The following is a 26,842-nucleotide window of genomic DNA, read 5'->3' on the forward strand; positions in this document are numbered from 1 at the left end:
TGTAAGGATCATAAATTTGAATCCCCACATTTAAACTATTTTTTTTTAATGAGTGAGACACCCTTATTAACCACAATTTGGTACCATATTGTATCTGTGGAGAGTGATCCATGATTATAAAACGAATTAAATGGGTTGATGGAGTTATCAACTTACCCACCGATTGGTTAATCTTTGCTTTCAAACAAGCCATGATTCGATGCCCTATCTGGATATGGGTTGTCAGATTCCTATGCATCACACATGAAAGCCATTTCTCAACCATTCCTTCTCTTACAAGCATAATAAACCTCTGAATCTAATACCAGTTTCAACTTTCAAGAAATCTAATACTCATCAAGAAAAAAAAGAACAAAAATTTACAGATTAAAGCAACTAATTAAGTACTTATGACACTAATTACATAATCAAGGTCGTTTAATAGGATGTTTCGACTTGCAAATTTTATGACAAGTTTCACAGAACTTAAATATTTTTCTCAGTAAGGTTGGTTGTGAGGGGGACCGACTAAACTAGATTTAGAGTAAATGGACTTTATGTAAAAACTAAGAAATTAGAAGAAACATAAGTTCGGCCTAAAAATCTTGTTTTTGAAGAATCCATGCAGACACGCACCTAACCAAGCAAAAACGACAAGGCAGCAATTAGACAATTCCCCTTCATAAGGGCAAGCTAGCGAGTCACACATGATTGTAACAAGCTCTCATCAATCAGATTCAAAACAACAAAACCTAGTAAAGCCCAAATATCAAAGTGGATCATATGGAGGTCTCTTATTGTCTTAGATTTCTGCTTCTCATTGCCTGCCTTTCTCCAGCTTTGGTCGAATGCAGGGTCCGGCACTACACCTTCAATGTAAGTACAATTCCAAGAGTAGATGATTTCAATAGTGTTTTTTGTCACAGATATCCTAAACGTTGAGATAAACACACATGATCCATGTGAAATCATGCTAAGGATCCCAGTATTTTTTTGTCACACCTATCCTAAACGTTGAGATGGACGGACAAGATTCATGTGAAATCATGAACCCCATATGTACTATATGATCCATATGAAATTGTGTGCATGTCCTCAGCATTTTAGATAGCGGGGACAAAAAAAACCTCGGATTCGTAAAGCAACCACTTCTTGTTTTTTGCTTTAGAATTAATTACTAGGTAAATCATACATGTAAAAAGTCAAAGTCTTGTTAGACTAAACCATATTTAGGTATGTGAAAAGTCCAACATGTGCAATTGAAACATATTTAGGTAGGTGAAAAGTCCAAAGGGACATGTAAGGTGAGACCTCAATTCACTACCAAGCACACAGTAGGGCACATCACAACAGATGAAAAAATGTATGTTTTTGTTGCTTGAAACAGGTGGTGATGAAAAATACTACCAGACTATGTTCAAGTAAGCCTATTGTCACTGTCAATGGGAAGTTCCCAGGACCCACTCTTTATGCCAGGGAAGATGACACAGTGCTTGTTAGGGTCATCAACAAAGTCAAGTATAATGTCTCTATTCACTGGTAAGTTCACCTAAATTAACAAGCACTTAATTAAGAAAAAAAAAACACTGATTAATCCAAAAATTACTGAAAAAGTCTCACTTTTTTTGGCAGGCATGGCATCCGGCAACTCCGAACCGGCTGGGCTGATGGACCTGCATATATTACCCAGTGCCCAATCCCTCCAAGGCAAAACTATGTGTACAATTTCACCATTACAGGCCAGAGAGGCACACTCCTCTGGCATGCACACATTCTCTGGTTGAGGTCCACTGTCCATGGTGCCATTGTTATCTTGCCTAAACGTGGTGTCCCATATCCATTCCCAACTCCCCACAAAGAAGTTGTGGTTATATTAGGTGACTATGAAACTCTTCAAGAACATATTTTCGATTATCATTATGATGCAGAAATTGAAAGCTTACAATTTTCAATTGCAGCTGAATGGTGGAAATCGGACACTGAAGCTGTGATTAATCAAGCTCTCAAATCTGGATTGGCACCAAATGTCTCTGATGCTCACACTATCAATGGCCATCCTGGAACCCTCTCAACTTGTCCTTCACAAGGTAGTGAAATCTATGAACCAAAACTTCACTCTTTTTCATGAGATTCCTGTTAAGAGCTTATACCAAAATTGTTGTTTGGGTTTGGCAGGTGGGTTCACATTGCCAGTCCAAAGTGGGAAGACATACATGCTAAGGATAATCAATGCTGCACTCAATGAAGAGCTCTTCTTTAAGATTGCTGGGCACCAGCTCACCATTGTAGAAGTTGATGCCACATATGTCAAACCATTCAAAACAGACACAATCCTGATTGCTCCTGGCCAAACAACTAATGCTCTCATCACTACAGATCAAAATACTGGCAAGTACTTGGTTGCTGCAGCACCCTTCATGGACTCGCCTATCGCGGTTGATAACGTGACCGCCACTGCCACCTTGCACTATTCTGGTACACTTTCTAATGCTGCCACAACCCTCACCACCCCACCACCACAAAATGCCACAGCAGTCGCGAACAAGTTTACTAACTCTCTTAAAAGCCTTAATTCACAAAAATACCCAGCCAAAGTCCCATTGAAGATCGATCACCATCTGTTTTTCACAGTGGGTCTAGGAGTTAATCCTTGTCCAACTTGCAAAGCCGGCAACGGAAGCAGAGTGGTTGCTAGTGTTAACAATGTCACATTTGTTATGCCAACCACAGCTTTGCTACAAGCACATTTTTTCAACATTAGTGGGGTATTCACCACTGATTTTCCTAGAAACCCACCACATAAATTCAACTACACGGGAACTCCACCAGCAAATTTGCAGACTACAAATGGAACAAAGGTCTATAAGCTGAAATACAATTCTACCGTTCAACTTGTTATGCAAGATACAGGAATCATATCCACTGAGAACCATCCAGTCCATTTACACGGCTTCAACTTCTTCGCTGTCGGTAGAGGAGTTGGAAATTACAATCCAAAGACAGACCCTAACAATTTCAATCTTGTTGATCCTGTCGAAAGGAACACAATTGGAGTACCCTCTGGTGGATGGGTTGCTATTCGATTCCGTGCAGATAATCCAGGTAAATTGTGCAATGGCATTGAAATTTGTATCTTCTATGAGCTTTTCGCTGCCAATAATTCTCACATATTTCTGCTTTGTGCGAATTTGTAGGAGTTTGGTTCATGCATTGTCATCTAGAAGTGCACACAACATGGGGACTAAAGATGGCATTTTTGGTTGACGATGGCAAAGGCCCTAATGAGTCACTCCTGCCGCCTCCTAGTGATCTGCCAAAATGTTGAGATAAATCCACAAACAAGAAGAGAAAATCAACGTGAAGAAGCAGAGAGTTCGTTAAAAAAATAAACAGCAGTTCGAAGATTCGTGAAGGAGAAGTTGTTCGTAGGAGCTCCTCCTTCTGCCTAGGCCTTTTGGCTTAATAAAACTGTTTGAGCAGTCTGATAACATTATACATTGCATTCTTTTTCTACCTTCGTATCGATTGATTCGTGTACTAAAGATAGAATATCTGAGCTTTTGATATTGTATTTAAGTTCCGAAAGGGATTTACCTTCTCTGCGTGGTCGCTCAAATTGTTCAATACGAATTATTTTCACAGACCAATTTACAATCAAAAACCTGATGAGGTATCCTCTTTTGATGATTCGATATAGCAATCGTAAGGCAATTTGTTGGAGGAGACGAATTTTCCACCATTGCAGTGGTGACCGAGAAGCATTAGGGATCGTCCTATTCACCTCCGCATCCGCCTCGGCCTCCGCCAATCCATAGTTGAGGTCAAGGCCTATAAATAATTTGCAGGATGAAGCTTTACTATCCACCTTATGTAGTAATCTTAATACATAGCTATAAACTATGTTACTTAATTAGTGAATAGATTAAGATTAGCATTTGTAGTACAAGTGAGTCATTAGTTGAACGACAATCACATTATATGTAAGGAATCACCCACTCATTAGGTCATTGTAGTGGCTAAAAATCGTATGGGGCTCATTTCAATGCAACTGATAGTTCTAGCCCAACAGTTCATGTAGGCCCATGACTCATCAATAGCTATGACCGGTCCATGACCTCGTTATTTTTATGCGCAGGTACTTGCCTCAAGCCTTCTTCTCAAACAGGTTCACAGCTTACCTGCCTGAAACAGACCTCCTACCCAAAACCAGCCGCCAAAAGTGTCTCATCAAACCATCACTACTCTTTCTTGAAAGGACCTCTGTCAAGTCTTCCTGAAAGATACCCTCGAGTCCTATGTTTATCTTGTCTGTGACACCAAGCGCAGTATCTATCCACTGGTTGATATGACATCTTTCTTTAAGAGCTAACATCGGGACTTGTATCCCAATTTCTCCTCATATGCCTTAATGAGTAAGCGCAAGTCAAACTAAGTGGACTCGTGATACAAAGCTCAGCAACATGCAAGCCTGCGGTCTACCTCAAGTCAAGCCCAAGTTCGACCTCGGGGTCGGGCCTCTCAGTCATCCTTTTAATGACATTGAGTCACAATGTCAGACTTTCTTCCAGCACAAGTTTGCTGCAACTTCTTTGTCAAAAGTCAACATTGGCATTTGTGCCCCCACATGTTCTTGACAATGCTCACGTCACCTAGAAACTCTTATAAATACCAAGACCTTCTAGGGGATTGGATTCCACGCATTCAGGAAACTTCATTCTTAAATGCTCACTTTCTATAGTTCCGGAAAGAGTTTCCTTATTCAAAGAGTTTCATCACCCAAACACCATCTTCAAACCACCATCAAGAAAATACTTTGCTACTTCGCCACTCACGTTAGCCAAAGGTTGTATCTCTCAAGCCTGTGTCAATTTCTCATTCACTTTTGGCCTAATGTCATTACTGACTTGCGGTCATAACCCTTTTGGCCGACATTTCACCGGTGCCAATGATACTCTAGTTGTCACCTTTTTTGCTTATTACAGATTGCTGATGATCCATATTGACTTTCCAACGGTTGTAGATTCTAGCAAGTTAGTCACCGCTTCTGACTATTTAAGTTGTTCTTGCCATATCTTTAAATTCAAAGTTTGTTTTTCAATCATGTAAATGTCCATCCTAGTTCAAAGGGTACTTCTCCTCAGACATTTGACATAGATGGTGTGTTATGTGAAAACAATAGAAGATAATTGGTGTTTAAAAGAACCTCTAGGCATTGATGCTCATTTTATAAGTTTCCATTAAGCATGGATGTTGAAAGGCTTGTGTTCTAGTGGTCGATCTTGGTTGCAGAGTGTAAGGCAGCAATAGTAATGAAGGCTTTCGGTTTGCACAAGAGGTTCATGTATGTGAAGCCCAAATTAAGATTTGTTGTAATCTTTTCTGCCTTAAGCCCAACTATTATTGTATGGCTTCAAGCCCAAATATATTGGGACTTCACTGATGAAGTACTATAATTGGGCTGCCTTCACCTGGATGACAATGAGAGCAAGAAGCGAAACTTTAATCGCATCCCAAACTTTACTAATCACACCTCGATTTAAGTTGACTTTAATTTGACTTTGTATTTTTTTTTAATGTCTGAACTCTTCTCACCCCACTTCCTTCGACGACTTCAAAAAACAAAAGATGGTGAACTTCTGCCGTACAACTCCCTCCGTCGACGCCTCATTCTTCGGTCTCAATTTTTCGACAATCGCATAACATGTAGAATCAACGGATGTCAGTCCTATTGCTGGTTTCGTGGCTCGACCGCTTGTTTCTCCCCAGAAACAAGATTGTGAGAAAGAACAATGCTTTCCTTGCTCGGCTATTGCCACGAAACATGTTTGCTACTTAAGTACCAAAATTCATTTTCTGGTACTTTGCCTTGTTCGATTCTCGCCTTAACCGGGGAAGGAACCACTCCGACCCAAGATGGGCGGCTGCCCCCTCTTGATTTTTTAATATTAATTTTTTTAATAACCATTTTCTTTTTTGAAAGAAAGGTCAGAGACCCTATTTGTATTAGAATAACCAATACACGTCCACAGCAAGTGGTGACTTTCTCCACCCGAAGGGTAGACGAAACAACATCGATAAGGATAAAGACAAAACTAGAACACAAAACCAAAGGGAGAAAAACACAAACCAACACAAAGAAAAGACTTCAAACTGCAGCCAGAGCCACAAAGCCCTCATACCGCACTAGAAAGGAAGCGGCCAACCCTGCACTTTGATGCAACTCCCTTGCCACTGTAGAATTCAGCTTCGAAGGGATATCTTCAATCCACGATTGGAAAATGGGGGAGGCTAGGCCCCTCTTAGCCAGCAGATGAGCCGCTTCATTGGCCTCTCTAAAAACGTAGGATGCATTCCAAGAAGAGAAGCCCATCAACAAATATCTTATCTCCAATACAAGTGAACCCCAATCTGACAAATTTTCTTGACTGGATTGTGTGTGTGTATATATAATTGAATTATCTAGGTTATTCAATATGTATCCCCTAGCCCAGTAAAATATTAGTTGTATAATTTAGGTCTAGGATAATGATGATGCAACATGTCCACCTTAATCCAATAAAAGATTAATCACAAAGAGATTATCATTTGATAAGGTATAACTTGGTGTATCTATTTGTGTATACACTAATAACACTAACAATTGACTTTGCTTATGGCAACTATAAACGTAAAAAGGACATTTTTAACTATAAAGATTGTGAAATAATGTTTGTAAAATCGAATGTTAACAGGTAATATATATAAAATAAAAAAAAAATTGCAAGCTCTACCCCTGGACCCCGGCACTAAAGTTTCGCCCCCAAATATGCAAAGTTGGTTCCGCCCCTTCCTTCAACAAATGCGTTTGCTTGCGCATGTCACGTGTACGTCTCTTTCCTTGCTCAAGTGATAAAGCTCATTTAGGCCCTTCTATCTATTTGGACAATACATAGAAAGACATGATTAAATGGAGCTTGCGAACGATGGTAGAGCCAACTAGGCCCCTGTGTTAGGGGAAACAATCATACTCAGAGATAAGCGGGGAGAGAGAATCAGTTGTATGGGTCTCTCCAACCCTGTGTAGGTCTCTAAAAGCTTTTGAGAAAGAGGGAGAGAGTATGATTTATGAGTTGGGGTGTATTTCAGGATTGTATGATATTTTGGTTACTTTTTGTGTGATTAGAAATATTTAAAAAATTTTGGGTTGTGATTAACAAGGGTGTGATTAGTAAACATTGGGGGATATGACTAAAGTTTTCCAAATCAAAAATAGATTTACATATCTAAGTTTCCGACAACTTGGCGTTTAGAGCCACTTACCCACTTATGCTTTACATCGGAAAAAAAAGAAAAATGAAAACAAAAATGATAAATATTCCAATAGTTGCTATCCCAATTCCCAACTACCCAGACAGAGACACGGAATATAAAAGTGAATTCATAGGCTCCACATATCACACATAATGCATATTAAATCTTATAAACACAACTCAATTGGGATGATATCCTCCATTATAATAGAACTTTTGACTTGGAAAGTGAAACCACTTTTGGTCAAAAGCGAGATTATCACGGTCAGACCAATCACAGGATTGCTGATACATACTGCATGAACTCTGGATCACTCTCAAGCCCAACCATCGTAGAAGGTGCCAAAACAACCTCAAGATCAACGGCTCCGTTTCCTTCTCTCCCAGGGAAGGCTGAGATCTTGCCGTCAAACTTGTTGGCCCTACCACTTCTCACCGCAAGAGGCCGGCCCCACCCAAAATCATTGTCGAACATCGGAAATCTTGGCGAGCTTCCCATCGTGATCGATGCCCCGTCGAAGTTCCCCAGAGGGAATACCCTCGGCTCTCTCTCCCAATCTTTTATGCCGCGCCGAACTGTCGCGTCATCGTGCGCCACCACGTTTTTGTGGAGTAGATCAGCTCCCCAGCACAAATCGCGAGACAGGAGGTCTCCCGCCGAAGCCAGGGTGGGGATACTCTGTATCGCATTTCCGAAGTAGTATGGGTGGAGCTGCGGCTCCAGCCGGCGTCGACAGTTTACAGCCATTCGAAACGTGGTCACTTTTGAAGGCGCCAGCTTTCTCGCACGTGTCACGGAGCGCCAGAGCTGAGCGCTCAGAGACTGAAAGGAAGAAATCTCCGCCGTCCGATTGTTCTTTAGTACAGTTTCCAAAACGGGCGTTATCTTGCCGTTTGCATCTCCGTTAACGTCTTTCAAACGGTCGTTACCTTGCTTCCCTAATATCTCTACGCACTGTAATAGAGTACCGTTATTGGCTCTGTATTTCAACTTCAAGATCGCTTCTCTGCTAAAATGGAAAATCCTCTCGCGCAGTGGCTCTTCGCCGGAGAACGTCGCCTTTGGTCCATCGACGGGCAATTCAAGCACTGTCGGAGAGTTAAACACTGTGTTTCGAGTAAATTCTGGAGTATTCAAAATTTTCTTCGCTCCCTTGCAGACGTCAGCGAACGTGTTGAAGAAATGCCAAAATGAGGTTCCATCAGTGACTGCATGATTTACAGTGCAACCGATGAAAACCCCATCAGCTAATTCCGTTACTTGGACAGCCACTAAGGGCTTGGAGTGGCCGGAATAGCTAAGCGTCCTGTCGAAAGTGAAGAACTCCTTGAAGCAGTCAGGGACATAAATTGGTGACAGAATCGTGTTTGTTTCTAAATGTCTGGCCTTGGCCTCAAGAAATTCGATTCCATCGTCATTACATAAGATGTGAACATGGCCATCTTGGTCTGTTATGAGACGGCCGGCGAGAGCCGGGAAGTGAGAGAGGGATGCTGAGAGAGAGGTCTTGAGGAACAAAATGAGATCCTCAAAGGAGTAAGGAGGGTAATTAAGAAGAACACCCTTCTGGATGTATTGGCAGGAAAGCATAGGAAGGTCAGAGACAGAGAGTTTCAATGTCTTGAGGGTGGATTTCTGGTCTGGATGAATTGTACATTTGGAGATGACAGTGGTAGAAGAAGAAGGCATTTTAGTGTTTGTAGTACTTGTGACCTCTACTTGTTCGAGGAAATCCCAGTGAGGAGCAGAGAGTATGGTTGGGCTTAAATAAGGAGGGCTATGAGTCAGGATTCATGAACATAAGGTGGTAGTTTCGCGGTGGTTGTTAATGAATTAGTACTTTATTGACCTTTCATTTTTTAAATTGTTTTTTTCATCAACAGAGAATGTGTGAAAATATGAATGATTGGTGTGTTTAAATAATGACTTTTAATCGATAAGAGGTGATTTGATTGAAAATCGGTTGGATTAGATATATATGTGTCTAACACTAATGAGAATCAAATTTTTCAATAGTATTTTAAAAAAAAAATAGTGACGTGGTAAGTTGAGGTGGAAGTGTAAGAGAGGAGATGGTTGTCCAAGGAGGGTACGTGGTGATTTGAAGGAATAATAATCAAAAGTTCGTGTTGGAATTTGGACTAGTTTTTTTGAATGCCGAGGTATCCATCAAGCATGATTTTGAAAATTCAAACATTTTTTAGATGTTTATCTCTCTAATGGTAGATTGCAATGTGTCAAGACTAATATTAATATGAATTGATATAACTCAATCGAGTCATATATAAGTAAAGGGATTGCACTTCTTACACAATGACACATTTTTTGAGTTTAAAAATCAATGACGATAGCTATGAATAAGGGTGGTAAAAAATTGATTCCAGGTCGGTTTTGGGTCGGACAACAGGACATGTTTACGAAATATGTACATGTCCGGACCCTAATCTGGATTTAATTTCATATGTACTTAATTGCTCAAACCCGGATTGATTTAAATTCGAACAAGTAAATCGGACGATAAACTAATATGGGTTAGGGTCCAGACAAATAAATTAGATAAGATTTTTGTGTTTCGACCCAGACCTAGTTTTAAACCACACAAAATTTTTGTGTTTCGACCCAAATTTCAGACATATAACTTATGTCCAAACTTGGTTTAATCCTGATAAGACAAATTCGATCATTCGGACCAGACATAATTTTGCCATCCCTAGCTACGAAGAACAACTTTGTGCTATCTAAAATGGACAATATCGTTAATGTGTTTGGGTTTGGATTTTTAACACAATCGCACTGCATATATTTTTTTTTTTGCTTGGAGGCATGAGGTGTCCTGAATGGGCCCCAACAGTGGGAGGCGTCTTTAAGCCCGTACCACACCCAGACTAATCCCCACTCGCACCGGGTCGGCCCATTTAAGGGGTAAAGTGCTGGCCAATTGGGTACTCCATACATGAGCGGGGACACTGCATATATTTTAAATGTATGAGCAATGTGCTATAGAAATTCCTGTTTTTCCCAAAACCAGGAATCTAAAACTAGATGATTGTGTTTCATGTGGAATTTGAATTTCTATGTGGATGCAACTACTAGTGTGTTCCCACGCACCTTTTGACCCAATAAATTGACAATTACTGGAGATATTACTAATACTAGGGAGTTAAACGTGGGACACATGATGGTTTGTCGTTTTACTTTTCTTCAATTGAATGGACATCACATATTCACATTACTGGTTCCGGCCAACATATTCACATTACAGTCCTAGATTTCTACCATTTAACCCTTTCTATTATTATTATTCTTCTTAAATTGACCAACAAAACTCAAATATGCAAAATATGCATAAACAAAAGAGAACAAGACACAAGATTTAAGGATGTTTGGTATAATTTGTCTATGTTCTTGAGCGAAGAACAACGAAAAGCTTCACTAATATATGGAAGATTTATAAAAAAGATGAGCTATTGAACTTAAGAAATAACTCAAATATCTCTCTTATACTTTCACACTCTCAAACTTAAGAAATAACTCAAATATCTTTCTCTTATACTTTCACACTCTCAAACCCATCTCTCTAGCTCTAGACGACAATCTCCCAATATTGGCAACTCAATACAACACTCTTACACGAAACCCAACAAAATAAAACTATTTATAGAAACTGTCAAGTAAATGTCACTTTTGATCATTGACAGATGGGTCATGTTACAATTCTGCTACTCACATTCCAAATGTTTCAAATTGACCACTGACTTTGTTGGGTCGTTCCATGGCCATTTTTTATTATTATTTCGGTCAGGAACTTGCTAACCTGTCATAAAAAAGTCAAAAAAAACTCTAACAGCTACCTATGTGGAAATTTTGAGCAAATTATTTTTTATAAAATACAAGTTCTTATAAATCTCTCTCAAAACAAAATCATCATTTCCAAACCCAACGACAACTCTAAATTAGGGTTTCAATCTCATGTTTCCAATTTTATAAAAAATACTTATAACCCACTAATACACTTCTGGTTGTGATTACAGGCTTATCTTACTCGGGTGCAACTGTCAGAGAGTCGATGCCAGTCTTATCTGCTATAAAGCTCATGGGACCATTGATTTACTTGCTCGGTTTGGGATTCAACTCAAAATTAGAAACAGATGGAACAATTTTAAAGGCAATATCGTGCATTTCCAACACCCTTTTTCATTCTTGACATGTTCAACTTTTGAAAAATTGTCGTTGATGTCAAAAACCAGCTAGTTTTTGTTTAGGTTGAGGCAAACTCTATAACATGATATGGGAGAAAGAGAGACGTGCACGGCCATGGTCCACTGTTAGAAATAATAAGGACCTTGGGGTCTAAAATTGGAGAGGTGCAAACGAGCCTGAGAAGAGGGTTGAATATGACTGGATTGTCATATAGGAGCATGAGAACAAGAGCGACAAGGTGCGGATTGTTGGATAAATTGCATGCATAAACAAGTGTAGTAACAATTATATTGCTTGAACAACAACCAATTAACACAAGTAGTAACAGATAACATTAACGGGTTGCATACATAACAGTAACCTATATATTCATCAACACAACATGACATAGGAGTACAATAATAAATCGTTTGAATTAAAATACCAAACCAAAATGTTGAAACAACTGAATAGGAGGAGCGAGATACGCATTAGCGAATCTCCTTAAAAAGAATTTGTTCCAACCATTGGTGCATTCACTTTTTGAACAATCTCTTCCCAATATACAATGCTCCACACCACGAATAAGCGGCACATCAGTACTGGTGGACTAAACGAACCAACTAAGAACAACACACTCACTCAGACAAATGATAGAGGAAGAAAAGAGAAGATGAATGAATGTTTTGGTGTTTTGGAATTGCTGCCAAGCTCTCCTTATATAGGAGAGTCCAGCAACCAACAACCCAGAAAAATCAGTGCACTATCATTCATTTTCGAGCCTCCACTTGACCAGGACGTGTAATCATTATCCTTGGGCTGCAACTAACTTGACCAGGTAACGGGGAGTGGGCCGCAGATATTGCGGGCCTAACTTAAATAAGTCATCTGTCTATATTCAATGTATCAGGATTACTAATGGGCCAAAAATAAACTGGGCCAAAAATAAACTTTGTGCAAAAATTAAGGAGACTATTGGGCCTAGCCCGCTCGCCTCGCCATGCCGGTCCGATGGGCGGGCATGTGGGTTTTCAAGCCCCAGCCCATAATGGAGAGCCTCTCCCTCCTACAAAAACTTGGGTGCCCTTGGGGCCATAGCTTTACTTCAAAACTTAAGCTTATAAACAACACATCCACATTAAATTTCTCCAATGTGGGATTCCCATACACACCCTTATTGCACTTTGTTCTTCATGATTAACATGGTTATTTTGGAGTCAATTTCTATTTAACCGAAAAATGATTTTGGACCAAATTAAACTCCAAACTCTTCTCTTTATATTGAAGATTAAGACACATCAATTATTATTCTATAACTCTCATTCATTAGTCATTAAATTTAGGTCAAACTATGGTACACCACCATTTATCCAACACGGATGAGGCCGCGATTGATGACTCTCGAACTCAGACTAGACAAGCAGGTCACAATCACCACGACCCACTCATCGGCCATCGTGTAGACATCATATCCACTGTCTGCAAGTGCATTCCGACGAGATATGGCCGGTGGCCAAAAGTAGGAGAGACATGGACCTATGGCATCTCTGTTCTTCTGGGTAAGCTGGACCTTGTGCCTTGTAATTAACATGTCATTTTTAGGTGGTTTCATCTGGTCAATGTGCCATGTCAACACTTTGACTAACCGAAATAATAAAAAAAAAACCCTAATTGTGGAACGAGTTAGCAAAGTTGGTGGCCAATTTGAAACGTTTTGAATGTGAATGGATGAAAGTGACATTTGCTCAGAAACTATCTCATAACTTAAACTGAGACCCCTATCCGGACTCCAGACAGCATAGGTCTTGTCCGGACAGGTCTTGAGCCTTCGTCGAGCGTCAAGACCGGGAGACGAACTCTACAACTTGTTTCAGGCCTGCTGTCCGGACAACACCTCTAGACAGCTCAATTTTGAGCCAAAATAAACTACATTAACTAATCATGATGTTTAGGCTTGCCAGCATATAATTAGCCATTAAAAAGTGGGACCTTTTTCCAGACACTTTATGACATGGTTTAAGTAGCAAACAAAAGTGGGGGCTCGGTAGGCCTTTATGTTCCCATTTTCCACAATATATAGATATTATACACATACAGTGAGACTGAGGTAGCCCTGCCTGGCTGAGATAAGCTTTAGCTTAATTGAGCTTACCGACCTGTCATAACTAGTTTGGTTAAGCTGTATAAGTCCACTGATATAATTGATTTTTAAAATCAATTATAACCTTTTGTATTAGTGATAGAGACTCCCGAGTCCTGATGATTTACACTTTGGGCCCGGCCCAGTAATGAACAAGACCAAAAGGGCAAATGTACGTCCCCGTTCATGCATCTGAGAAAACATGACAGTGACACCGTTGACGCCACTTCTTTAAACATGAAGTAGGCCCCACTAGCCACATATCTAATACAAGTCATTCATGCACTCCCTCAATTCAAATGCACCAATTTTTACAACCACAATAATAATAATAATAATAATAATAATAATAATAATTACTCTTTCCTTTAGTCAAGTCATTATTATTACTAGTAGGAGTGATAAAAATGGGTTTCGAATCAGTTTTGGATTAGACAACATAAATAGATTACGAAATTTTTACATGTCGAGATCTTAACTTAGATTAAATTTCAAGTGTACCATGGGTTGTTCGATTTGTTCAAATATCACTCCCTTTTTTTTTTGTAATAATACTGGTGGATTGTCGAAACAAAGATATGTGGTTTATCTAATACTGGTGGATGTTGACATATACACATGACAATGGTAAGCCTAATTACAATTTTCTTCGAAAAAGGAAAAAGGAAGAAGATGATGGTGTCCCAAGTTGTTAGTTAGGTCCAAATGTTTGGAAACAAATAAATACAATTAACGAAATTAAAGTAGATTGTCTGAACACAGTCCTTTCTTGTCTTTTCAGTTACAAGGGCCCATGTCAGACACTCAGACAGTAGAAATCTTCCATCTTCCATCATCCATTTTCTTTTTTGTTGAGGGATTAGGAATTTTAATTTATTGCAAAAAATATCAATTGCTTTTATTGAAAATAATTAATATATATATATATATATAAATAATATAGGTTGTTATGATTGTTTTGGTACTTTATAAATACTAATTACTATTACTCTTAAAAATTGACAAAACAAAATTTAAAAATTAAACAAAACTCAAATAAAAAAAACTAAATAAAATATTTATTTTCTTATCTATCATCTGTCAACGAGGACGGGACAACCTGTGTGACACCCTATTGGGACGAGGATGGTTTAAGAAATCCAACCTCGACCGAGTCATGGGACGGGGTACACCAACCCCAAGGCGGGGTTGACGCATGCATGTAGACCTACTTCATTAATTGATAATTTGGGATGTTATATGCCAAAACTTTTATGTTACTTTACATAATGCTTTGTGTTCATTAAATTGATGGCTTGTTTTTTTTAATACATTCATTTTTTTAATGTTACTTTACATAATGCTTTGTGTTCGTTAAATTGATGGCTTTTTTTTTAATACATTAATTTTTCACGTATCAAATAATAAATAAATAGAAATTTAGTGCATAAATAGAGAAGGTTTGAGCACAACAGGTGCTGGCTCAAGTGGCGGACAATAAATTTTTAATTTTAAAAGATATGAATGTGTAGCATTCGTCGTAACGAAATGAATCTAACGATATAATAAATGAAAATCATACAATAATAAAAAAAAAACCAGACAAGATATAAGATATGTTATAAGATATAACTGATTAGCAATAAAGCGGGAATTTAAGTGTTTGGACAAGTAGCTATAGGCCGGGGTAGGACATCTGTGTGTGTATATATATATATATATATATATCAATTACTTCCAAACAGAAGAATATGGAATTAACACACATAAAATTTATGGCAGACATTATTAGGATAACAAAGACGACTCACTTTTCTTTTACCCGGTCACATCACTACGTACTCTGCCCTGATTTCCAAACCCTATCACTTCAAATTGGGCATGCCTGACTTCGTGTCTATTTTATCCAAAATATACAAAACTCACTCTCCACCTCTTTCTGATTTGTATATTTAGAATCTCATTTGAGGAAATGTAAGGTTGTGTTTGGTATTACTTTCAAAAAATTTAAAAACAAAAACATAACACATAAAATGAAAATATAAAATTGAAACTTGTTTGGTTGAATACTTAAAACTGAAAGTATAAAATTGAAGAAAAAAAAGTGTGTTTATGCTTTTATTTTCATAATAATGGAATATATCCACACCACTATATTTTTCATAACTGTAGCATTTGCCATGTCTATTGCAACGTAATTCACCATTGAAAACATCAGTAAAAAGAAAGAAAGAAAGATAAGAAATAAAACAATAACCCAAAGTATATTTAATCATTGTCTTTGTATCTCTATGTAATTTGCAATATGAAATCTTAAATAAAGTGCAATCTATAATAAGTGTAACTAGTTTTTTTTCCAAAACTTTTAAAAAAATTTTTTGAAAACCTGTTTTTGGTTTTCATAAAAACCAAAACAGAAAATACAAACAAACAATATTTTTTGTTTTTATTTTCTATTATTGAAAACTAAAACAAAAAACAAAAGTGATACCAAACAGACCCTAAATTTACAACTCCGTTGATATGATAAAAACTAAAAATGAGTATACATATTAACGATAATGATTTTATATTCTCATATACATCCTTTGTCGAAGTTGCTCTAACAAAATAAACCAACAATAATGCAACCGAAACATGCACTCTTTGTCTATATGTATATGAAGATTGTGAAGTAATGTTTGTAAAATCGAATCTTAACAAGTGATACATATAAAAACAAAAAAAATTCTGCAGGCTCTGCCCCTGGACCCCGACACTAAAATTTCGCCCCCCCAATATGCAAAGTTGGTTCTGCCCCTGCCTTCAACAAACGCGTTTGCTCTCGCATGTCACATGTACGTCTCTTTCCTTGCTCAAGTGATAAAGCTCATTTAGGCCCTTCTTTCTATTTGGACAATACATAGAAAGACTTGATTAAATGGAGCTTGCGAACGATGGCAGAGCAAACTAGGGCCCCTGTGTTAGGGGAAACAATCAGAATCAGAGATAAGCAGGGAGAGAGAATCAGTTGTGTGGGTCTCTCCAACCCTATGTAGGTCTCTAAAAGCTTCTGAGAAAGAGGGAGAGAATATGATTTATGAGTTGGCGTGTATTTCAGGATTGTATAATATTTTGGTTACTTTTGGTGTGATTATAAATATTTAAAAAAATTTGGGCTGCGGTTAACAAGGGTGTGATTCATAAAGATCGGGGTGTGACTAAAGTTTCTCAAGCCAGAAATAGATTTACATATCCAAGTTTATACTTCTTGGTATTTAGAGCCACTTGCCCACTTATGTTTTACACCGGAAAAAAAAAGAACAATGAAAACGAAAATGATAAATATTCCAGTAGTTGGTATCCCAATTCCCAACCGCTCAGTCAGAGACACGGAATATAAGGGAATTCATGGGCTTCACATATCACACATAATGCACATCAAATCTTATAAACACAACTCAAGTGGTATCTATTGTAACAGAACTTTTGACTCAGACCAATCATAGGATTGCTGATACATACTGCATGAACTCTGGATCACTCTCAAGCCCAGCCATCGTAGTTGGTGCCAAAACAACCTCAAGATCAACGGCTCCATTTCCTTCTCTTCCAGGGAAGGCTGAGATCTTGCCGTCAAACTTGTTGGCCCTACCACTTCTCACCGCAAGAGGCCGGCCCCACCCAAAATCATTGTCAAACATTGGAAATCTTGGCGAGCTTCCCATCGTGATCGATGCCCCGTCGAAGTTCCCTAGCGGGAAAACCCTCGGCTCTCTCTCCCAATCTTTTATGCCGCGTCGCACCGTCGCGTCACCGTGTGCCACCACGTTTTTGTGGAGTAGATCGGCTCCCCAGCACAAATCGCTAGCCAAGAGCTCTCCCGCCGAAGCCAGGGTGGGGATACTCTGTATCGCATTGCCGAAGTAGTATGGGTGGAGCTGCGGCTCCAGCCGACGTCGGCAGTTTACAGCCATTCGGAACGTGGTCGTTTTGGACGGCGCCAGCTTTCTTGCACGTGTCACGGAGCGCCAGAGCTGAGCGCTCAAAGACTGAAAGGAAGAAATCTCCGTCGTCCGATTGTTCTTTAGTACAGTTTCCAAAACGGGCGTTATCTTGCCGTTTGCATCTCCGTTAACGACTTTCAAATGGTCGTTACATTGCTTCCCTAATATCTCTGCGCACTGTAACAGAGTACCGTTATTGGCTCTGTATTTCAACTGCAAGATCGCTTCTCTGCTAAAATGGAAAATCCTCTCGCGCAATGGCTCTTCACCGGAGAACGTCGCCTTTGGTCCACCGACGGGGAATTCAAGCACTGCAGGAGAGTTAAACACTGTGTTTCGAGTAAATTTTGGAGTATTCGAAATTTTCTTCGCTCCCTTGCAGACTTCAGCGAACGTGTTGAAGAAATGCCAAAACGAGGTTCCATCAGTGACCGCGTGATTTACAGTGCAACCGATGAAAACCCCATCAGCTAATTCCGTCACTTGGACAGCCACCAAGGGCTTGGAGTGGCCGGAATAGCTAAGCGTCCTGTCGAAAGTGAAGAACTCCTTGAAGCAGTCAGGGACATAAATTGGTGACAGAATCGTGTTTGTGTCTAAATGTCTAGCCTTGGCCTCAAGAAATTCGACTCCAGCATCATTACATAAGATGTGAACATGGCCATCTTGGTCTGTTATGAGACGGCCGGCGAGAGCCGGGAAGTGAGAGAGGGATGCTGAGAGAGAGGTCTTGAGGAACAAAATGAGATCCTCAAAGGAGTAAGGAGGGTAATTAAGAAGAACACCCTTCTGGATGTATTGGCAGGAGAGCATAGGAAGGTCAGAGACAGAGAGTTTCAATGTCTTGAGGGTGGATTTCTGGTCTGGATGAATTGTGCATTTGGAGACGACAGTGGTAGAAGAAGAAGGCATTTTAGTGTTTGTAGTATTTGTGACCTCTACGTGCTCGAGGAAATGCCAGTTAGGAGCAGAGAGTATGCTTTGTGTTCGTTAAATTGATGGCTTGTTCTTTTTTTTTCTTTAATTTATAGCAAAAAAAACCGGACAAGATATAAGATATGTTATATGATATAACTGATTAGCAATAAAGCGGGAATTTAAGTGTTTGGACAAGTAGCTATTGGCCGGGTAGCACATCTGTATGCATATATATATATATATCAATTACTTCCAAACAGAAGAATATGGAATTAACACACATAAAAGTTATGGCAGACATTATTAGGATAACAAAGACGACTCACTTTTCTTTTCCCCGGTCACATCACTACGTACTCTGTCCTGATTTCCAAACCCTATCACTTCAAATTGGGCATGCCTGACTTCGTGTCTATTTTATCCAAAATACACAAAACTCACTCTCCACCTCCTTCTGATTTGTATATTTAGAATCTCATTTGAGGAAATGTAAATTCACAACTCCATTGGAATGATAAAAATTAAAAATGAGCATACATATTAACGATAATGTTTTTATATTCTCATATACATCCTTTGTCGAAGTTGCTCTAACAAAATAAACCAACAATAATGCAACCGAAACATGTACTCTTTGTCTATATGTATAGGCTTAACGTGCATGTATAATGTATAGAGGTACAAAGGCAGGCATTATTGGCAGGTAGTCCAGCTTTCATTTGGTTAGAAATTTGGCCACGTCGATCCTTCAGATATTTGGTATCACTGATTCTTGGCAAGCAAAATAGGGGCCATAAAACTCATGAAAAGCAAGTCTGGCACCCTATGTGCCCCCAGTTGGGCAGCTATCTAGCTTGTGTCCTGGGGATCAAACAAGTGGATGTGGATCATCAGCAGCACTTTTCTCATGAGACTTAATATCATCGATCAGTCCGACAACTCCAGATGGGATTTAAAGGAGATCTTGCTATATATTCATGTCAAATTATGTCCTTTTTTTTATTATTCTTATTTGGGTTTTGTGAAGTGGACAAATTAATTAGGAATAAAATGATATTTTCTTCTCCAATCTCCACCAACCATTAAATATGTCAATTTCTTTTGGATAAGGACTTATCAATCAGGAATAGAAAGTCTTATGATTAACCTGACTTTATGAAAGAAATATACATAAAATGAAAAAAGCTTAATGCACCAATTAAAATAATCTTTCTAAAATATTAAAAATAAAATTAATGTCCTCAATCATTGATAAAAGCAACAACCCTAGAGGATAAATGAGGTTAAAAAAAAAAACAACCTAGAAGATTAATGAGGTGTCCAAAAATACGAAATTGAAGGTCGTCGAATCATGTCTGGTTTGGATCATAGCGCATATAGAGTGCGTTGTTTGGTAGTGTGTTCGCACTTGTCAAACAAGGTTTTGAAAGTTTCGTAATTCTGTAAAATCTATAATTCACATTTAATATTAGAGAAAAACTCAACCAAAATATTGTGTAATGTGACACACATCCCAAACTCTTGTATTTAAATTATAGATTCTATCATTTTAAACAACCTGTGGAACCCCTAGATCGGTACTTTGGTTTGAACATATTGCATTCGAGTAAAAAATTGTTTGACTCAGTGATGCGCTATGGTGTAACCTCAACGCAGTGAGTTCGAAACAAAAGTTGCAGGGAGTTGCTTCCATTCACTACACAATGCGATTGATCGCATTTTTGGAATTAGAACATTGAATTTTTTTCCCCAATTTTACCGTTAATGAAATTTCATTATTCCATATATATTTTTACAAAAATAAATTCATCAAAACGTAAATTGATATCAATGAAAAATATCAAATTTTGACCTCTCTTCACCACCGTGTCTTTATTGACGCGCCAAATATTTTTTAACATCGCAAACTCACCACACCACACCACACCACAATTTAGGAACTCACGTCAAATGCACCTATAATATACTTCCAAATGCACCCATAGTCAATGGCTTTTAGTTGCAAACTTGCAATCACAATAAAAAGGAAAGCGAATCAAATCGAACCATAATTTTCGGTAACAAGTTGTTCAGTGGGATTTGGGATTCCAATCCACAAGAAAAAGGACAGCCAATCAATTCGAACCAGACAAAGAGCAACCCTAATTTTGAGTTCATTCTGGGGGATTTGGGATTCCAATCCACATGAGCATCAGGGCCCAATACGGCCCATATGTTAATCACCCCTATGGCCCAATAACCCCAACACGTGGAAAGAATGTCAAATTCGGCCCATATCATATTGCAGTTGTTTTGGTGGACCCAATTCGCTGTCGTCACTTCCGAAACTGGAGAACCAGAAAAAAAAAGTATGTTTGGAGCATAACACCCCCAAAAGTTAGCTTGTAAGATTAGAGAGCCCAATGCCTATATAAACTACATACCAGAATTCCATACTTTCGATGTGGGATTGAGTTTGTAACATTCCGCCATGCTTTGTATCCCGACGCCCACGTGGGTTGGCTTTGCACTACCTAGTCTTGACAAACCGGCGTCACCACTTTTGTGGCTTGACACTAACTAGTCTCAAACGAACACTACTATGCCGATGTCACCACCTGTGTCGCACGATTGCAACTGAGAGACATCGTGTAGACTTTGATACCAATTGATATGAACCTTTGGGAGACCCACACCCCAAAAGCTAGCTTGTGAAGTTTGAGAGCCCAATGCTCATATAACCCCCTCACCAGAATCCCATAATTCCGATGTGGAATTGAGTTCATAGCAAATACAACATTCGGAATCACATAAACACAACTCAAAAGAAAATCAAGATTAATAAAGCAACAATTAGTTGCTTGAACTAACTTCATTTCATGATAAATTACAGCACAAGTTCACAATTTGGTCCACTGTACACAACAATTGAGCATATCACAAACAATCAACCATACAAACACCTAATACAGGTTTTATTGATGCCAAAAGGAAGTTTACACCCTGACTACGCCTTAAAAAATCTTCACTTAAAAAAATCACCTGTAGGTAATAGCTTGAGTAGATGGGAAGAGACGTTTCGTCAGCCATTGAAGAGGTCTCAGTAGCTGTGCTCTCTTCTTGCGCCAGAACCAAATGGCTGCGTTGTATTGTTCGTTGCGTATTTTTTTAGTGGCTGCTCTCCAGTCATACTTCTCCATCTCTATGCGAGCAGCCTTGCCTATGGTGTCTCTTAGTTCATGATTGTCCAAGAGAGGCTTCAATTTGGCCATGCAGTCATCCACATCTCCAGGACTAAAGCAGAAGCCAGTTTTGCCTTCCTGATCTGATGGAATTATATCAACAATTCCACCAGCACGCGCTGCCACTACAGCAACTCCTGAAGACATGGCCTCCAAAACTACAAGACCGAGCGTTTCAGATTCTGATGGCATCACAAAAACATCCCCACTGGCATACGCCTGAGATAACTCTTCCCCATGTAACATCCCAGTAAACACAGCCGGCATCCCCGAAAACATATTTTCCAACTCTCCCCTGCCAATAAGGATGTCATATTATGTCAGATATGTAATTGCAGGAGATCTAAAATAATTTAATCCAATGTCTTTAACAATTAGTTGGCAAAAGCAGTAATATTTTTGTCTTGGTTTCTCACACAATGGCTAAAGTCTATTATAAGGGGGAAAAACATCTCGTGAGTACAAGACAAGATTACCTATATGGCCCATCTCCTATGAAAGCAATTCGTGCATCTGGAAGCCTATCCATGACACTGTCAAATCATGTCATTCAAATGTCAAATGTTTGCAAAATGAAACGTATATTGACAAGGCGTGTCACTAATAAAATATTAAGTAGCCAAATGACTTCAAAGTAGATAGTGTGCGAGATAAATACAAGCTTATGCAAGCAGAGAATCCTTGTCAAGGAGAAGGATGGGGACTAATGTGGAGAAAACCACCCAAAAAATAGTCATTCATTTTATAGCTTATGCAATGACAAGTGATACCTTTTAAGGAAATCCAAGCTCTTCTCTGCTCCAAGTCGCCCAACATGGACTATCAATGGTCTATCTGGTTCACCATTGCTGTTTAGAGCAGAAGTACAAGATCAAGCCAAATTCCTTGCACATGAATGAAATAAACTCAAAATATGAGACCTTGGTCTTACCTTAGTCTCAATCGCATTTCATGAGAGCGATAGCGAGGATGGAAGCTGTCAGAGTCAACACCCTTGTTCCAAAGGCGAATCCTATTAGCTAAATGGGCAAGGGAAAAAACAAAGGCAGCTTAGGAAACTTCTGCAGGTAAATCTTTCAGCTGTCAACCCAACAATGATTGACGACTAAAAGCAGAACTACTAAATGGACGACCAAGTTGACATGCAAGCTCAGATCCACAAAGGGGGGGGGGGGTGTTGTGGCGGTGAGGGGGGTGGTGAGTTTGGTTGTTAACGAGAGAGAGAGAGAGAGAGAGGAATTTACAGATGGAACGATCAGACTACTGTGATTCAGAATTTCATATAAACAACTGTTCATCCCTATAAAGTAGTAATCAAAATATCAAATAAGTCAGATCATATTCACCTGCTGTCACCCTTGCAGCTTCGAGATCCCGCCCAATGGCAGCTGACGGCACAAGAGTAAGATCTGCAGCTCGGTGCAGAAACTCTGACACAGAGTGACAAATAATCAATTTCTTACTAGAAGATCTTGGAGCACAATCATACATATTGAACCACGTGACGAGAGAAAAAAGGCTACATACTTATAACCAACCACATAGGTTTTACTAGCCAACTAAAAGTGTATCTTGGGATGTAACTGCATATTTAAAACAAAAATCAACTCAGCCAAAGAGATGTATTTATCAATATAAGACTCTCTATCATCAAGCAATCCAAACACGCTAAAATTTTGAAATTTAGCTAAAAATTCTAAGAGCATATATATGTGCATGAAAATCACGATTATGAAACTCACACTGGCACGTGAGTGTGATAAGACATCACTATGGGGACACATAATAGTTTTGCAATAGCGAGAGCACCAAAAACCTACAACACAAGTTTCAGCTTTCAGTATTCAAGCACTTATATGAGCAAGGATCTTCAAGATTTGACATTAGCAATTTCGACTTTTGAGAGACCTACCATGATCCCAGGTGATGATGCATGTATTATATCAGGCTTAAACCGTGCAACCTCTGAAATTATTCTAGGACTAAGTGCTAGAGAAAGAGGGACCTTCTGATACCAGGGGCAAGGGAAGCTGCAAATAAGTAACAAAATGAATAAATGATTAGAACCGTGACAAGAATGCTAGATTTTAAGCCTTGATCACCAAATTGTAGCAATAGGCAAGATTATTAAAATTATAAGACCAAAAAGAGACATAATGATTTACGAGGGTGAATAAACTATAGAGTTCGTATAAAGCTACATAATGATTTATGAAGACAAATGAATAGAAACTATTGTACAAGTTTATTTTGAAAAGTCTGAAGCTAGTATGTGAATGTGATGTATCTATTATATTTGGTTTAGGGCCAAAGAAATAGTTGGCTGAATACTCCTCTTCTTTGATCAAGCCAAGAAAGTCCAAAACCAGGGCTTCTACTTGCCCGTTTGAAAACCAGAAGCCACTCCCCACCCAGCACTTTTGAGTTTTGAGGACTGGCTCTCCTGTATTCACAAGATCTTTTGTCGTAATTTACCATAAAGTTAACCTTAATGGCCATTATCTTAGCACTTCCTGGAATTCGTGCAACACTATTTCCCTTATCAGCCATTTCATTCTCTTCGAAAGTGGGCATTTTTCACCTAAAATGCACCATAAATTGTCATTTTCAATCATTAATTATTAGACTAGCCCACTCTGTGAGCTACATAAAACCAAACTCCCAGATGCCGTCCTACATTGAAGAACCTGAAGAACTTAAAGAATAGCATATAGAAAGCATTATTTGCTTAAAAGCGTAATTGTGTCTCGCTAAAAGACCCAAATCGAAGTACAAGGTAAAAATGAGAATTATCCAAAAAATAAACGTAACAATAAGACTTATGACGAGGAAAGAAAGGCGACAAGAATTTGAAATTTTGGGATGAAAGAAACCTGTGGGAACCAATAATTTTTGCTCCATAAAATTCCTCGGGCACTCCTTCATGTGTTGTGACAACCATTACCTACGTGAACAAGTCAATTTGTCACATTCTCTTGTGATGACATTTCTACCAGCTGTAGCAAAATTGATGTCCAAAACTGCTAATTCAGGGGTTTAAAGAAGACAAGATGATCATAATGTTGGCTGGAAAATTTGGTCAATGAACAATTTAACAACAATCCAGATGCTCAAACCTCCGATTCACAAAGGGTTTGCTAGCATAAGATAAGGACGGGTGTCACTGACAATAAAACTATATAGCAATAGGTAATAAATGTAATATACCTCATCTCCCATTTCACGTAAATATCTGATGAAATTTTGGAACCTGTTTTTATAACCTGACACATATCTGCAACATAAAAATCAACAAATACAATTGGATCAGCACCAACCACAGATGATGGTGAAATACATTTGGATGAAATAAACTAATAATAAGAGCACTTCAACACCAACAGCAACTCTTAACCGTGAAATTCACTAAGTTATTTATCACAAACATGGAAAGAGTGCATCATGCCTTCCATCTATTGCATATACAGCTTTCAGAAGTTGGACAAGACATAATGAGAATAGATATCACTCCAATATCCCAAATACAGACGAGTGAGGACAGCAAAACGGCATCTATATGTTTTAGTAAACAAGGTAGAGGATTGTTTGAGAAATAACCTAAGTAGATAAGAACTTCAAGTGAAAAGCAGCTGGCATAGCATACTAGACGATTGTTTCAATGTCAAAAGCCTTCATCCGTTCCTCTTGCCCATAAGCAAAGCCAAGTTTAACTTATAACCATCATAGCAGAAGATAAAGCTTAAAATGCTTAACAAAGCGAAAACCCATACTATCATAGTCAATTCATCAAACAGAAAGAGGACATAATAACAAAATTAAACAATCTATAAAAAAAATTCCAGAACACCGGACATGTCTTTAATCCAAAAAAATTGAAGAATTTGGAGTACTGGGTATGCAAGAAAAGAGTCAAAATACTCACGCAAATGGAGAAGGCTCGACAAAAAGAGCAATACGCCTAGGCCTGGAAACTGTCTCGTTCTCGATCAAAGCAGGGCACTCTTCGTCCTCTTCCCTCAACTCTGCAATGGTCATCTTGCTTGCGCTAACAAGAAGCCTCCTTTCACTATTTCTGAGCCTCCTAAATTCACACAAATTAGATTCTCCAACAATCAAGCTAACGCTAATGGGTTTCCCTCTTAAGGAACAAACACTTGAAAATCCGGGAGTAATTGGGAAATTCAGCAGAGTAGGAGAACTTGAAGAAGAAGAAGGGTTAGCAAATGTAGGAGGAGAGAGATTGGATTTTATAGAGAGAGAAGCGGAGGATGTCATGGTTGAACAAGTAAAGGGTATGTAAATTATATAATATAGTGTGATATTGTTTGGATTAATTGTCAGGTCGAAGAGAAATTAATGGAAGTGTTGAAGGAATCTGAGTGGATTGAAGCGCACAATGTTAATGGATATTCTGTTCAGGGAGGGACAGCCAGGGATCAATTATGTGTTCCTTTGAGTATATGCTCCTCGGTCATACTCATGTTCGTTTCTTACATGCTTATACGCTGTCGTACACGTTTCTTCATACGCTATTGTTACCCAAACATACCACTTTTACCGCCCTCCTTGGTAATAAATGGAGTAATGGACAGGAATAAATACCTGTAAATGAGTGTCACATACTAATAAGATGATGAGCATGGTGACATCAACGGTGTTGTTGAGAACATTTTTTCTAATCTTGTAAACACATACAAAATTTTAGTATCCATAAAAATACATAATGACATGATTTGTCATGTAATATGTTTGCTCTGCTATTTCAAAATATTAAGAAACTGAATGGGCTATTCAAAAATTAAAAATGGAACCCTATATTCATGCTTCTAGCAGCGATAATACCAGTTTGAGCCCTAACCTCCCTCCCAAATTTCAAAGAAATATCGAGAAGCTCGACGAGAACTGTATTCTATCACCCACAACTACCATTTGCGATTGTATTCTATCATCGATGGCGACTAAATTTATAATAGTTGCAGTTGTATAATTACATGGTCTAATTACACAATGCAATTACATTATACAATCAAAGAGCATATTATAATGACAACTCGGTGCATTTACAACGTTAATTATGTTATGCAATACAATAACAAATTGTCATTAAAAAGTGTGAACAATGAATAATAGTTTTCAATACACTTATGGCT

At 38.6% G+C, this 26,842-nt stretch overlaps 4 protein-coding genes across 4 annotated transcripts; 1 reads left to right on the forward strand and 3 right to left on the reverse strand.

Annotated features, from left to right (window-relative positions):
• Window positions 1-713: 713 nt before the first annotated feature.
• Window positions 714-3,626, forward strand: LOC119998414 (laccase-4-like). Its single transcript, XM_038845742.1, has 6 exons — window positions 714-855; window positions 1,367-1,518; window positions 1,612-1,856; window positions 1,938-2,066; window positions 2,155-3,081; window positions 3,174-3,626. The coding sequence occupies exons 1-6, from the start codon at window positions 763-765 to the stop codon at window positions 3,302-3,304; spliced, it is 1,677 nt and encodes a 558-aa protein (XP_038701670.1). The 5' UTR covers window positions 714-762; the 3' UTR covers window positions 3,305-3,626.
• Window positions 3,627-7,183: 3,557 nt separating this feature from the next.
• Window positions 7,184-9,016, reverse strand: LOC119998967 (BAHD acyltransferase DCR-like). Its single transcript, XM_038846450.1, has one exon. The coding sequence runs from the start codon at window positions 8,956-8,958 to the stop codon at window positions 7,543-7,545; it is 1,416 nt and encodes a 471-aa protein (XP_038702378.1). The 5' UTR covers window positions 8,959-9,016; the 3' UTR covers window positions 7,184-7,542.
• A 7,744-nt stretch (window positions 9,017-16,760) lies between these two features.
• Window positions 16,761-18,680, reverse strand: LOC119998968 (BAHD acyltransferase DCR-like). Its single transcript, XM_038846451.1, has one exon. The coding sequence runs from the start codon at window positions 18,463-18,465 to the stop codon at window positions 17,050-17,052; it is 1,416 nt and encodes a 471-aa protein (XP_038702379.1). The 5' UTR covers window positions 18,466-18,680; the 3' UTR covers window positions 16,761-17,049.
• Window positions 18,681-21,288: 2,608 nt separating this feature from the next.
• Window positions 21,289-26,129, reverse strand: LOC119999158 (sulfoquinovosyl transferase SQD2-like). Its single transcript, XM_038846674.1, has 11 exons — window positions 25,615-26,129; window positions 24,900-24,966; window positions 24,566-24,636; window positions 23,605-23,722; window positions 23,435-23,508; window positions 23,220-23,275; window positions 23,039-23,122; window positions 22,624-22,711; window positions 22,463-22,540; window positions 22,169-22,225; window positions 21,289-21,987 (listed from the first exon to the last, which is right to left on the reverse strand). Exons 1-11 carry the CDS (start codon window positions 25,965-25,967, stop codon window positions 21,489-21,491), a joined length of 1,545 nt encoding a protein of 514 aa, XP_038702602.1. The 5' UTR covers window positions 25,968-26,129; the 3' UTR covers window positions 21,289-21,488.
• Between the last annotated feature and the right edge of the window lie 713 nt (window positions 26,130-26,842).

The sequence above is a fragment of the Tripterygium wilfordii genome, chromosome 5, assembly GCF_013401445.1.
Source record: "Tripterygium wilfordii isolate XIE 37 chromosome 5, ASM1340144v1, whole genome shotgun sequence".
NCBI classification, from domain to species: Eukaryota; Viridiplantae; Streptophyta; class Magnoliopsida; order Celastrales; family Celastraceae; genus Tripterygium; species Tripterygium wilfordii.